Below are 14,806 nucleotides of genomic sequence, written 5' to 3'. Positions count from 1 at the left end.
TGGTAATTTATCATGTATTTTCAAAGGTTCAGAATATGAATATTCTTTCTTATTTATAAAGAAAAAGAAGAATTTCTTCTGTGAGGTCCCACAACTGTTTTGATTCTGCAGATCATATGCTAATATTTCCTTTCTGTAAATTTAGAGCTCTTATCTTTATAGATGCTTAGGGAATTTAGTCATTCTGTGGGGCAAAAAAAAATGTTCCGTAGAGTTAACCACTGTGAAAACAACTTTGTCATGTGGAAAATAAATGTAGATATCTATAAATGTAACCGTGCATTAGGGTAATATAAGTGAACTATTAATCAATATCTAAGCTTATGGGATATTTTATTTCTCTTCTTGCTGCTGACAGAAGCCACTAAAATAGCTGATTATGTTTATATTCCAAAAGAAACCATTTACAGGTAATCAGTTTTCCTCCTGAAGTGATTCCTGTCTTTATGTGTATTCTTTGGCAGCAGATCGATTCTTGGATCTATGCTATTCAGCCTGACATTACAGAGTGAGCCTCCCATAGAAATGATAGCTCCAGGAGTGTGGGACACAAGTCAGCCATCCCCAGTGACCCTGCAGGTAAGTGCCAGGCTACAAAATTAAAGTACACAAGGCAAGTATTGATTGATGAGAAGCCCGTTGTCAATTACAGAAACAATTTTCTAGAATCACACATTTTAATAGTCTTCTCTTCCTCCAGCCACTGGGATTTGTAAAATCTCTACGGTTTTCACTTTGTATTCAGCACTCTCAAAGCATTTTCTTCCAGCTTATGTCATAGGAATGTCAAGCCATTTTCTATCCACCACGATCATTAAGGAGAGGAATAGAGCATTGCCATTAGTATATGCATTATGTGCATTCATTTTTCCTATCGTTTAAAATGAAATCAGTCATTGGTATATGTTGTTAACTGTTAGTGACTTGGCACCTTACTCACACCTGCCTCTGCATCGTGTCATTTTCCTTAAAATCTCTTCTGTTGTACATTTCCTAAATGAGTGCCAATTAGCTAAGCAGTGGGAGAGAAACTACAACAGAATCCATCTACTGCACTTTCCTTTTTCTTAAAGCCTCTCTACCTTTTGTAACCATGCATGAAAGGTGATTAATGATTTCAGGCTTTGATTCTTACTGCTAAGAACTCCACCTTTGTTCATGATTGTAAATGACCATGTTGGTCAGATACCTGAACCATGGCCACTCTGATACATGAAAATGTGGGGAATATAGACTTTCCATCTCTATAAGAAAAGCTGGGAACTGATTTCTGGGCAGCTCTCTCTAGAAAAGGATTTTTCAACTTCTGCACTATGGACATTTTGGATCAGGTCATTCTTTGTCCTCGCATTTTAGCGGCATCTTTGTCTTCTCCCCACTAGATGGCAGTAGCACCTCCCCAGGTCTGATGATCAAATTTGCCTTCAGGTGATGTCAAATGTCCTCTAGGGATAAAATTGCCTTCAGGGGAAGATCGCTGCATCTAGAGGAAGCTAGTGGAGTCTCAAGGCTTTTAAGTTTCCAGGATTAGGGTAAGGGATGTAAGGGACAAAATTTAGCAAGATGAGCAAAATGGTGAGAATGGAAGAAAAAAGTAATACTAATAGAAGTGTGGCTTCCCCTCTGAAGGAGGGAGGATGTCCTCCACCAGACAGTAGCTGAAGATCCACTTCTAAGCTGTGGCCACAATGATAAGAAAGAGTAGCTGTTCAGGTTGGATCTTGGCACAATCACGGGCACTCAACAATCAGGCATACTGATTAGCCAATGTTCCACTGTAACAGGACACCAACCTTTCTTTAAGAGGACGAATGTATTCTAAGACTATTTCTTACCAGGTACATACCACTTCCACTTAACAAAAATCTTTGAAGTCTGATCATTGCCAGAGTGTTGTGGATATAAATTTATAACTATAGGGCTCTTTGGTGACAGTGGTGGGCAAGGAGTAAGGGAGACTCTGAGATGAGACTCTCCTTGATTCTTTTCAGATGAGGGGGAAAGCTGTTTTCAGAACACAGGCCCTGGTAAGTGGGATCTGAAAAAAATGCTTCAAGTATTTCACAGTGGCATAGATTTCCAAGCAGGCATCTGGAGCCATACTGAATTTAACTTACAAGAGGAGTAGGAGGCATGTAAATATTCAACACCATGCAAAAAAAGTTAGATCATTTGATTTTTACAAAATAATTTCAAATGGTATAGATATAAAGGGAAAATTCTCAGAATAGTCTTAATTGGTGATGAAATAAAATGAGTTATTAAGCTATTAAGCTTAGAACCCTTAATAACCAGTATCACTCTAATTACATACAGCTAAATTTAGAGCAGAATTTTTAAACCTAAATATTATGAGATGGTGAGGAAATTTGAAGCAAGTTCTGCAATCAGTGTTTGCATTAAGGAGTCAATAAAAGTCTTGGAAAAAGACATCAGACTGAGAGTTAGGAAATGTGGATTCTAGATTTAGCTCTCTAGCAGAAAACTTTATAGCTGTGAACAAGTCACCCAACCTTCTATTTTCTCCTTGTACAATGAAAGGATTATACTATGCCTGTCTGAGTTCTTTCAGGTCTGTACTTTTTTATTATCTTTATCAGACAGGCAGTTATTGCCACACTGTGGCCAACCCAGTATGATAACAGATATGATATGTCCCAGAACATGATTCCTTCCAGTACATCATGTTTGCAGGGTTCTATGGTTGATGTGCTGACTGGAAGCAGTGGATAGAATGAAGTAGATCTGAGGTCAGCAATGGAGACAGATTATTGTACGATTCCATCAGCCTGAGTCGCCCTCAACTTCCTGCCTTTCCCCTTGCACAATCTAGTAGAGCGGTTCTATCACAATTGAAGAACTAAAAGCAGAGCTGTTGTGGTTAATGCTGCTCTTCATTCTATTCTATATTTCTCTACTTCCTCACCTGCCCATCATGTCTCATTCACTATATTCTAGCTAATATGTCCTCACCACACTTAACTGTTGTCTGGTAACCCACTAATTCCTAGTTGCCAAATCCAGTGGTGGTTTCCAGCCCTGTTCATACCATCCCTCTCTATGATTTTTGGCCCCATGTATGTCTTCCCCAGCACAGGACGTGCTTCCCCTCTGGCTTTGGTGTTACTGCTCTTTTATGTTTCTCCTCATACTTTTCTCTGCTTATCCTTTCTCTATCTCCTTGCAGGCTCCCTTTCTTCTGCAAGTCCTCACTGTTGACAGTTTTCAAGGGTTCCATCTGCTGCGCATTGCTATTCTTAGTGCTATATTCTTAAAAAGCATTATGGAGATATAATTCATATACCTTAAAATTCTTGCATTTAAAGTGGGCAATTCAGTGGTTTTTAATATTTTTAAAGATATGTACACCCATCACCACCATCAATTCCAGAGCATTTTTATCATTTCAAAAAGAAATTTCATAACCTTCAGCTATCGCCTTCTATTTGCCCATTTCTTCCAACTCTGAACCCTTGCTAATCTACTTTCTGTCTCTATGAATTCACCTGTTCTTCACATTTTATATAAATAGAATTATACAATATGTGGCTTTTTGTGATGGGCTTTTTCACTTAGCATAATGTTTCAAAGTTCATCTATGTTGTAGCATCAATATTCATTTATTTTTATTATTGAATAATATTACACTTATGGATATACAACATTTTATCCATTTATTAGTCAATGTGAAATTAGATTGTTCTCACCTTTTGGCTATTAAGCATAATACCACTATGAACATTCATGTACAAGTTTGTGTGTGGACATGAGTTTTTATTTATCTTGAATATACACCTATCAGTGAAATTGCTGGGTCTCATTCATTTCTAAAGTTTTATTGATGGCATCTATGCAAGTTCATTTATTAGTCTGAAACTCTAATTGAGATTTCTTCACACCACAAGCATCAGTAATACAACCACACGCCTAGTGAACTCCCATCGGACACCCTGTCAACAGCTTCAAAGACAACATATTTCACACTGAGCTCCCCTTCCTCTCAAAATTGCTTTACCCCTGGATTATTTATCTCTGTTCATGTCACCAAATGCACCAAGTTGTTTTAGTTGTTTCCTCCCTCTTTCTCCCTATTCATATTCAGTACCCACTATATCCTGCCAATTTACCTTCCATACGTTCTGAAATCCTATCCTCTCAATTTCCCACATGGTAAGTTCTAGGTTACAAGAGTTTATCTGGCTTTCTTGCCTTTAGTTTTGTCATTCCCTAATACAAACTCCATAAGCATGGCCTTGCCAAAACTTAAATATGAACCTGCCACTCTCCTACTCGTATGTGTCAATATCTCAGCACTACCTAGAGAATTAAGGCTAAGCTCTTGTAACACGATTCCCTCCCGTCGCTCCTCTTGCCACTCTCTGTGTGACAGTTAAGCTCCAGCAACTCTGAAAATGTTGTAGCTTCTGATTTGCACTGTCCTGCTTGTACTTTATGTCTGTTTATGAATACTGTTTCCTGCCTGCAATGTCCATTTCCTTCTCCCTCCACCGTCTACTGCCCAGCCCTCCTCTGACTTCGTTTGGGTAATTGATATTCATCTTTTAGGATCCATGGGCCCTCAACTTCCTTACCCCCTCCTCTCTGCATCCCAAACAGAGTTAAGTACCCTTCCTTTGTGTTCGCATAATGACCAATATGCTTTTTATCAGCATATTTATATTATAGTTCTTTCCCACTGACTGGGAGATTTCTGAGAACATTGACAGTATTTTATTCCCAGCATCTAGAATAGTAGCTGTTATATATTTCTTAAATTAATAACACATGTCCATACTTCTGATCACTACAATAACCATACCCACATATATAAATATATAAATATAAATACAAACATAAGTACAAATATAAATATAAGTTATATATATTTAGTGCTTTGGTCCACCAGTGTTAAATTCTTCCTTTTATCTAAGTGCATATTTTCTTTAAATCACAGTTCTTAACTCCTCAATTACCCCAAACATTTTACTTTACCTAACATCTTATTATGTGCTTTCTTCCATTATTTAGTGGTGTTGGGGAAGGCAAGAACTTATTACTGATAAAATAAAGTATACCAAAAACAAACACTGAAGCAAATTTTAGAAGTTACAAAATGAAACTGCTAAAATTTTTCACACAAAAAAGAACCTAAACAGGTTAAACTGCTTTCCAACTATAACTCACACAAGTCTACCTCATAACATTCCTCAGTTTTCTCTGAGATTGTAACTTAACATAATTTAGCTGAGAAAATAAATTATGTGGATTTTTTAGTATGCAACTTTTAAAAAGTATGATAACCTTAAGCAACTATATGCAGCTCTAGAATGTTTAGCTCATTTATACTCTTTGAAAGTGTATCTTTAGTTAACTGCTACATTATTTGCTAAAACTAAATTCTCACTGCAACAGGGCTAATGGAAAGCACACTGAGCCAGGAAAAAAGTAGACCTGCGTTCTGGCCCTGTCTATAAATCTAAACTACAGAGCCAATGCAAAAAGTTTCCATTGCTCGTATCCTTGCAAAACTGGTCTCTACCAGAGAAGATTCCACTCTCATGTCTACAAAATGGTTCACAGATTTTAATGAACCAAATGATTGCATGAAAATGTGTAATTACCTCCTATAACTTTAATCATTTAATAATAAAAATACATTTTAATTCTTAAATGTAGAAAGGCTATAATTTCAATGTTAAACAAAATCACATATTTAATTTTATGAAAGTTTATATATTGTTGTTATTTTTCTCATTTTTCCTCAGACAACATTATAGTTTACTAATTTATGCCAATTATATAAAGAATTGAGGATTTGCATGTAGCTCAGTGGATTGAGCGTGGGCTGCAAACCAAAGTGTCACAGGTTCGATTCCCAGTATGGGCACATACCTGGGTTGCACGCTGCGGCCCCCAGCACCCTCACATTGATGTTTCTCTCTCTCTTTCTCCCTCCCTTCCCTCTCTAAAAATAAATAAATAAAATCTTTTAAAAAAAGAATTGAGGATTTGCTAAATACCATGTATACTTAAATATCAAGTCCAAACCCTAATTCTTTTAAAACTTATTTTTAAGTAATAAATAAGAGAAAATATAGAAACTTTCATTTCTACAAGTCTAAGGTGGAGATTATTAAATTAATAATGTATTTTAGTTTTCAGTAAATGACAAACCATTTCTTTATTTCAGGTTGACTTTCCAGCTACTGAGTGGGAGTACGTGAAACCTGATTTTGAAGATCATAGATGTAATCTTGAGGAACCACCGAAAGAGTGTTTGAAACATATTGCCAGACTTTCACAGAAACAGTCTCCCTTACTGTAAGTGACCAGGTCTCGTCAGTCAGGGTTGCCTGCTCGTTGTGACACCATCAGTCACAATGGATGTGTTCAAAACTTTAAAGAGTGAAGAAAAATAAAGAGTGAACCTTCCTTCCTGCATAATTTCTTTCAGTTACTAAAGTGACACCTGTGGGTAATCAATTAATGTGCAGGAGCTAAATTAGTAGCTTTACATGTCTTTTATTTTTCCTGTGGTATTAAGCAACTTAAACTTTAGTCAAAAGAAGAATAAAAAAGATGGGAAATCATTCAGTTCAAACAAAAAGCAGGGAGTGATGAAATATATATCAGCACTTAACATGGATGAACCATTCCGTAACTATCATTCAAGTGTGTGTAAAGTTGTTTTAGTAAGCAGGGAAAAGCAAAATTTAATTGCCTTAGCAGATTTTAAAATTACATAAATAAATCATGTTTTAATAGCACTAAATTATTGATTAAGAGTGCTTTAATTTTGTCAAACAGTAATTCTCTGAATAAAACCAAAGCCCCAGGAAGAACTATAAGAGAATTATGAACTTTGTACTTATAACTTAGCAATATCTAAGCTACAACTGGCTGTACTCGATAATTATATACTGAAAACATAATACTAAGAAAGTAGTTCTTTACATATATACTGTGATAGGTATGTAACATGAAAGGCATTTTATTCTAAGAATGAGAAGAACTTTAAAGGTTTTGAACAGGGGAGTCTGGTAATCTTAGTGATCTTTTTAAGCAATCCCTTCGACCACAAGTTGAAGAACAGATTGGCAAAGAAGTAAGAGTGGCAGCAAGCAGAACGGAAAGAAGGTTAATGTGATACTTTAGGTAGGAGGTCATGGTGGCTATAACTAAGGTGAGGGCAGTTGACATTGAAGAAATAGCTAGACTTGGGAGGCATATTTGGAGGTTGAGGAGACATGACTTGATGATTAATAGTAATTAGGGGGTAAGCCAATTGAGAAACAAAGGAATTAATGCAAGTCCACGGTGAATCCAAGTTTTTGAACTGATCAATGAGGCACACAGTAGAGTCATTTTCTGGAGAGTGAAAAAGTGTGGGCTGTTCCAAAATGAGTAATTGAGTGTGATCAAGAGCTCTGTTTTAGATAATCTTGTTACCTCCCTGCTTTCTAATTTCAATTTATGCTGCATTTTCCTCATTCACTTCAAGACAATGACATTACTCTTTTTCATGTGTTTCAAATGTGCTAGTTCCTTTCCCATATCGAGCTTTTTATTTGATTTTCCCTCTACTGGAAATACTCCTTCCTCAGTTCTTCATATGACAATCATCTCATCCTATAAGTCTCCACTTAAGTGTAATCTTCTCCAAGTACACTAATATATTCAACAAGAAATATTTTCCAAAACATTACACTAAGTGAAAAAGCCATAAATAAGAGTATTTACTCTATGATTCCATCTGTCTGAAGTTCTAAAATAAGGAATATTAATATAGAGTGCAAAGAATCTTACCAGTGTTTGCCTCTGGTGGCATGAAAATACTGTTTTATATCTTCATAGGATTTTGGTTTTATCTGATATAAGCACCTATCAAAATATATTGAAATGAATCTGTGCATTTCTTTCTATGTGAATTATGCTTCAATAAAAGAAGTTAACAAAAAACACATTATTCAGGACTGAGTAACAAGTAAATTTAATTGGAAGAAAATAGCTTTAGTAATTTAGTAAAAATTTTATTACAGATTTCTTCTTCTGAAGGCTTTCTGGTGGAGAAGATAGGGACAAAACAGGAAAGGAGCCCAGACATATATTAAAAATTACCTAGAATACAATTCCTTCATTTTGCAAATGAAGATGGCTTTAAAAGAAGTTGTAGATGTTTTACCCACTTATCTACTGATGGACCGTTAGGCTGCTTCCATATAATGCTGCACTGAACATAGAGGTGCCTGTGTTCTTTCAAATTAGTGTTTTGGGTTTCTTCAGATATATTTACAGAAGTGGAATCACTGGGTCAAAAGGCAGATTCATTTTGAATTTCTTGAGGCATCTCAGATGAGTGGATGAAACAACTATGAAACACCTACACAATGGAATACTACTCAGCCATAAAAAAAAGAAGAAAATGTTTCCCTTTGCAACAGTATGGATAGACCTGGAGAATATTAAGAAAAATAAGCCTATCAGACAAAGATAACAACCATATGATTTCACTCATCTGTGGAATCCAATGAACAAACTGAACTAACTAGTAAAATAGAGAAAAATTCATAGAGAATAGGATGACAGCTAGGTGGTGGTGAGGTGGTGGGGGGAGGTTAGCGGGTAGAGGGATTAAGCAAAAAGGAAAAAGGACTCATGGACACGAACAACAGTGTGGTGATTGCAGGGCTGGGGAGAGCATAAAGAGACCAAATGGTAATGGAAAAAATACAATAAAAAGTAAAAAAAAAAGAATATGATGAGAAAACAAGCTGCCTGCAACCCAGAAGAGGACCCTCACCAGAGCCTGTTCATGCTGGTGCCCTGTTGTCAGACTTCCAGAACTCTCAAACAAATATTCCTGTTTTATACAAGGCAAAAAAAAAGAAATATAGAAAAATATTGACTTTTAATATATTTAATATTTCTTAGTGCCATTCTTGGGAGTTTTAGCTAATTTGAGCTGAGCACCATAGTGTCCATTTGGAGGAAACAGTGCTCAAAAGCTATCATTGTCACAGGAGAAGCACTGTTCTTCAGCTGAACTCTGGTTCTGAATTCTTCTGCAGGAGAATGAGCAAAACATAATCAGCTACCAGTGAGTCAAGAGCCCTAGTGCTAGATTTAGAGCTTCTGTTTGGGACCACTCTTCAGGGGGAAATACTTGGACACTTAAGGAAGCTCTATTCACTGGCATTTAACTCCAAACTCCCAGTGAACTCTGAGGATTTAAAGCCAGAGTCCAGGGATGAATTGAGATCTTTGTTTTTGAAATTTAAACCAAAGAGTTTTCTGGACTCTGATGAAAATTGTTTTGAGGTGAAGGAATTCATCTTTAAAATATACCATTTCTTCACAGTCCCACTTGGGTCTAAGTTAATTTTTTAAAAAGTAAATGCTTGCTTACCTCTCTTCTAAGTAGTACATCTTGCTGGATTCAGATAAATTTTGTCTGCACTAAAGGAGATTTTAGTCACTAAAATAAAGAGATTTTGGCCACTAAAATAACATTTTTGAAAAAGTGGGAAGGACAAATAAGAAGTAAAAAATGTGAATTATCTGAAGTAAATTTTTATTTTTATTTTTGAAAATTTTTTTCTATAAAAGAACACAGTTAATGGGAAATGAGCTGATGAAATAACCTATCAAACCATTCCAAAAAGAAAAGGATTTGTTTTCCAAAATAAACTAAAGTGAAAGTTTAAAAACTAGAGTGGGATTTTATACTGTGTGTTTATAGCAGCATTTGTTAGTATAGAAACCTCCAGTAAATTATAGTTTCCAATCTGGTTTTGCAGACTTTCTGAAGAAAAGAGAAGATACTTATGGTTTTATCGCTTCTACTGCAATAATGCAAACTGCTCCCTCCCTTTGGTCCTGGGCAGTGCCCCAGGATGGGATGAAACAACTGTTTCAGAAATGCACACCATTTTGAGAAGATGGAAATTTTCTCACCCTTTAGAGGCACTTGGACTTTTGACTTCCAGGTAAGAATTATATAACAAGCAAGATATTACTGATAAGAAAAATTTGTTTGAAGAGAAAATAATATAGGACTATATGATGAATTCAATAGATGGTCTATTCATTCCCAATTTAAACAGCTATAGATATTAAATTTTGGCAATTTTAAATATGAATATAAATTTTAAACAAATCTAAGCTATAATTGTGTCTTCTGTACTAAGCTTGAAGTTATTGAACTTAAGAAGTATAGCTTCTTGAATGAAAACAGCCCTATTGTTTTTACAAAAACAACAAAAAATGAAATTTGGAAAAATAAAATTCTTTACTTTTTCCCCCCTCAAAAAAAAAGTTCTTAAAAATTGGAATCATACCTTTTTTACTATTTAAGTATGCAAAGTGTGGCAAAATACCATGCTTATAGTAGCTGTACAATTAATATGCCTATTATAATTATAAGAATAAAAATAAAACTATCCATTATATACTCACTCTCCAGATATTTCCTCAAGAAAATGAGGGGAAAATTACTGGGTGCAGGAGTGAGGATGGGGTAATGGTGTCTTCTTCTAGTTAAGGAAAAGCACGTGGGAACCTGGCTCTGGTTTGGGGAAGCAGGTCTTCCTTGGCTTCTATTTTATGTTCAAAGACATGAAAATACATTTTAAATATGTCCTGATAGCATCAGCTCACTAATGCCATAAAGAAGTCTGCAATCTCTTGAGTCAGAGAAGATTTGCAGAACCCAGATCCATTCTGAATTCTCTGCAGGAAGGAGAAAGGTGAGGAGAGAGTGACACAAAGGACTCTCAAACTGATTTATTTAGATTTGTTTAAAAATTTGTGTCATTTATAAAGCTTTTGGGGTGGGAAAGGGGTTTTCTTTCCTATTATTTATGAGCTACTAGCTTCCTCTCATTCCTCCAAGCTCAAAATTTACAAATTTTTTTAGAATCCTACATTTTTAGCACCTCTCCTATGGAAGATTTTACTGTTTCATGGTTTCTTCTATTAATAAATGTGTGCCCAGATACCCACTCTTCCTCGATAAATAACAGATGGATGACAGGTAGTCATATAGATGATAGATAAATGATTGACAGATACATGAGTAGGTAGACGGTTGATAGCTGGAAAAGAAGGGAGGAAGGAGTGAAAGAAGGAAGGAAGGAAGGGAAGATGGGATGGGGGAGGGATGAAAGGCTTTTTTGTTAGTTGAACTTAGAGCTTTTTCCTTTATTATAAGGCTTCCCTGTGGGTCCTAGAATTGACTACACCTACAGTGCTATATTACTTTATAAATTATACGTTATTGCAATTTGTTTACCAGCAACAAGTGAAACATATAATTTTGCCCACATTAAACTAAGAGCTACTGAAGGCACAATAGATCATCTTAGTGTTTCTATTTCCCAAGGGCTTAATAATACCTGTAATAATTACTCAATATTTAATCATTCACTTTCTAAAATACATTATGATCATTTGCTCCTTATTTTAACATTTAAATTATGTTATTTGAAGAAATCATCTATTACCTTTCTGACCCAAATTACCTTGTACAGTTGAATGAATTAATAAGAGAAGTAAATGGTAAGAAAATCAATTAAAAATTGATTGGTTTCATTGGAATCATTCACAGTTTATGCTTGTATTTCAGGACACTTCTGGAAAAGACATGTTCTCATTTCTACCATACTCCTAACCTCTTTTCCTGATTTAGGTATATATGAAAAAACAAAATCTACAAAATATTTTTTACTAAATTCTAGTTTTTGCTCAAGTAAGACTTAAAATATTAGCACAATTATTATTTTACCATTCCGGAACTGATTAAATAATAGGAAGTTGCTTCAAAAGGTGAAGGTAACAATTTACAGAATAAAAGAAAGTTGAGGCAAATCATATACTTGATCATGGACTTGTATCCAGAATTATATATCTATAATCTTACAACTCAACAATGAAAAGATAAGTCGATTTTTATTTTTTCTATTTTAATTTCTTCTTATATATGTGTGTATGTATATATTATTTTAGTGTTGTTCAATTACAGTTGTCTGCATTTACCCCCCACCCCAGCCATCCCCATCTCCCACTCTTGCTTCTGCCACCCCCCCCTTGGTTTTGTCCATGTGTCCTTTATGGTTGTTCCTGAAAACCGTTCCTTCCTTCCCTCCATTATCCCCTCTGGTTACTATCAGATTGTTCTTACTTTTAATCTCTCTGGTTATATTTTGCTTGCTTTTTGTTTTGTTGACTAGGTTCCACCTAAATGTGAGATCATATGGTATTTGTCCCTCACCAACTGGCTTATTTCACTTAGCATAATACTCTCCAGTTCCATCCATGCTGTCACAAAGGGTAGGAGCTCCTTCTTTCTTTCTGCTGCATAGTATTCCATTGTGTAAATGTACCACAGTTTTTTGACCCATTCACTTACTGGTAAGCACTTCGGTTGCTTCCAGCACTTGGCTATTGTAAATTCTGCTGCTATGAACACTGGGGTGCATAGGTTTCAAAAATTTATATGGAACCATAAATGACCCTGAATAGCCACAGCAATTTTGAGAAAGAAGAACAAAGTAGGAGGGATCACAATACCTGACATCAAACTGTATTACAAGGCCACTTATAAATAGCCTGGTACTGGCATAAGAACAAACACATGGACCAATGGAACAGAATAGAGAGCCCAGAAAGAAACCCAAGTCTCTATGGTCAATTAATATTTGACAAAGGAGGCACGTGCATAAAATGGAGTAACAAATGGTGTTGGGAGATCTGGACAGCTACATGCAAAAAAAAAAATGAAATTCAATCACCAACTTACACAATACACAAAAATAAATTCAAGGTGGATAAAAGACTTAACTATAAGTTGCGACACCATGAATGTCCTAGAGGAAAACATAGGCAGGAAAATCTCAGACATTACATGCAGCAATATTGTCATCGATATATTCCCTAGAGCAAGGGACATAAAGGAAAGATTAAACAAATGGGACCTCATCAAATTAAAAAGCTTCTGCATGGTTAAAGAAAACGGCATTAAAATGAAAAGAAAACCAACCATCAGGGAAAACATATTTGCCAATGATACATCCAGTTTGATATCCCAAATATATAAAAAACTCACACAACTCCACTCTAGAAAGACAAACAACCCAATTAAAAAATGGGCAAAAGACCTGAGCAGACACTTCTCCAAGGAAGACATACAAGGGCCCAGAGACATATGAAAGGATGCTCATGTCTTGATGTAGCCACCAGAGAGATGCAAATTAAAACCACAATGAGATACCTACCATTTCATACCAGTCAGAATGGCCCTCATAAACAAAGTGACAAATAAGTGTTGGAGAGGTTATGGAGAAAAGGGAACCCTAGTGCACTATTGGGAATGCAGACTGCTGCAGATGCTGTGGAAAACAGTATGGAATTTCCTCAGGAAACTAAAAATGAAACTGCCTTTTGACCCGGCAATTCCACTGCTGGGATTGTATCCTAAGAATCCTGAAACACCAATCCGAAAGAACCTATGCACCCCAATGTTCATACATAACTCCATTTTTAAATGTTCAAAGGATCTGAATGGATATTTCCCCAAAGAAAATGTACTGTACAATGTCCAATAAATACATAAAAAGACATTTGACATCATTAACCACGAGGGAAATGTAAATGAAAACCACAACAAGATACCACTTCACACTTAATAAAATGGCTGTAATCAAAAAGACAAGTAATAAGTGTTTGTTAGTTAGAATGTGGATAAACTGGAAATCTCATACATTGCTGGTATAAAATGTAAAATGAAAACAGTTTTTTTTCTTTAACTATTAAATATTGCATTAGCATAGTGGCCCAGCAATTCCACACTTAAGTGTGTACCCACGATAAATGGAAAGCATTTGCATTCAAACTCTCATGCGTGAAGGTGCAGAGCAGCTTTATCCAGAGAGTAGAAACAGCCCAGATGGGCATCAATTATGACTGGATAAGTAAAATGTGGTATTTCACACAATAGAATATTTTTTGATAATAAAAAGAATGAATATTAATACATGTTACAAAACCAATGAACTTTGAAAACATCATGCTAAGTGAAAGAAGCAAGTTACAAAAGACCACATATTGTATGATTTCATTTGTGAGAAATGTCCTGACTAGACAGATCAGTAGGGACAGAAAGATTAGTGGTCACCTGCAGCCAGGGGAGGTGGGGGCAGGGGGGATGGGGAATGGTTGTAAATGGATAACCATTTACAACCAATGTATAAGGTTTCTTTTTTGGTTATGGTTGCACAACTCTGGGAACATGCTAAAAACCAATTGTACACTTTGAGTGAATTTATGGCATTTAAATTGCATCTCAACAAAGTATAAAAATTTTTAAAGAGTAATTGTAAAGATAAAACAATGAATCTTTATATCTCTAAAGCACAATACTCTTATGAGACAACTATTTTGTTTTATTGAAATGTACCTTGGTCTATTTTAAAGGCACTTAAATGTGCCAACTAAAATTTTAATGTAAAGCTCATGGAACATTTCATAAACAAGTATGAGAATGAAACCTGTAATACTGCTCAGTTTCTTATTTATAAAATAAGAAGAATCTCTGGATAGACTTCAATATTCTCTGGTTCCTGATAATGAAGTATAATTGTGCTTATCATGAACCTTCTCTACCAAAACATATTTTGAAAATGCTTGACTCAGCATTTTAAGTATAAAAATTGAATCTTTACTTAGTTTCCCTTAATACTGCCTCATTTTAACATCCACAATAACCCTACAAGAGAAATACTGTTACCCCAATTTTACCTATGAGGAAACG

At 35.5% G+C, this 14,806-nt stretch overlaps 1 protein-coding gene across 1 annotated transcript in view; it reads left to right on the top strand.

Moving 5' to 3' along the window:
- PIK3C2G (phosphatidylinositol-4-phosphate 3-kinase catalytic subunit type 2 gamma) overlaps nucleotides 1–14,806 on the top strand; it is a 263,031-nt gene that overhangs the window by 87,243 nt on the left and 160,982 nt on the right. The window contains exons 15-17 of the mRNA XM_036019298.1: nucleotides 465–579; nucleotides 6,191–6,321; nucleotides 9,798–9,986. Coding sequence (XP_035875191.1) covers nucleotides 465–579; nucleotides 6,191–6,321; nucleotides 9,798–9,986 — 435 coding nt within the window. The remainder of the gene's footprint in view (nucleotides 1–464; nucleotides 580–6,190; nucleotides 6,322–9,797; nucleotides 9,987–14,806) is intronic.

The sequence above is a fragment of the Phyllostomus discolor genome, chromosome 2, assembly GCF_004126475.2.
Source record: "Phyllostomus discolor isolate MPI-MPIP mPhyDis1 chromosome 2, mPhyDis1.pri.v3, whole genome shotgun sequence".
NCBI lineage: Eukaryota > Metazoa > Chordata > Mammalia > Chiroptera > Phyllostomidae > Phyllostomus > Phyllostomus discolor.
This window is presented reverse-complemented; position numbering and strand designations above follow the sequence as displayed.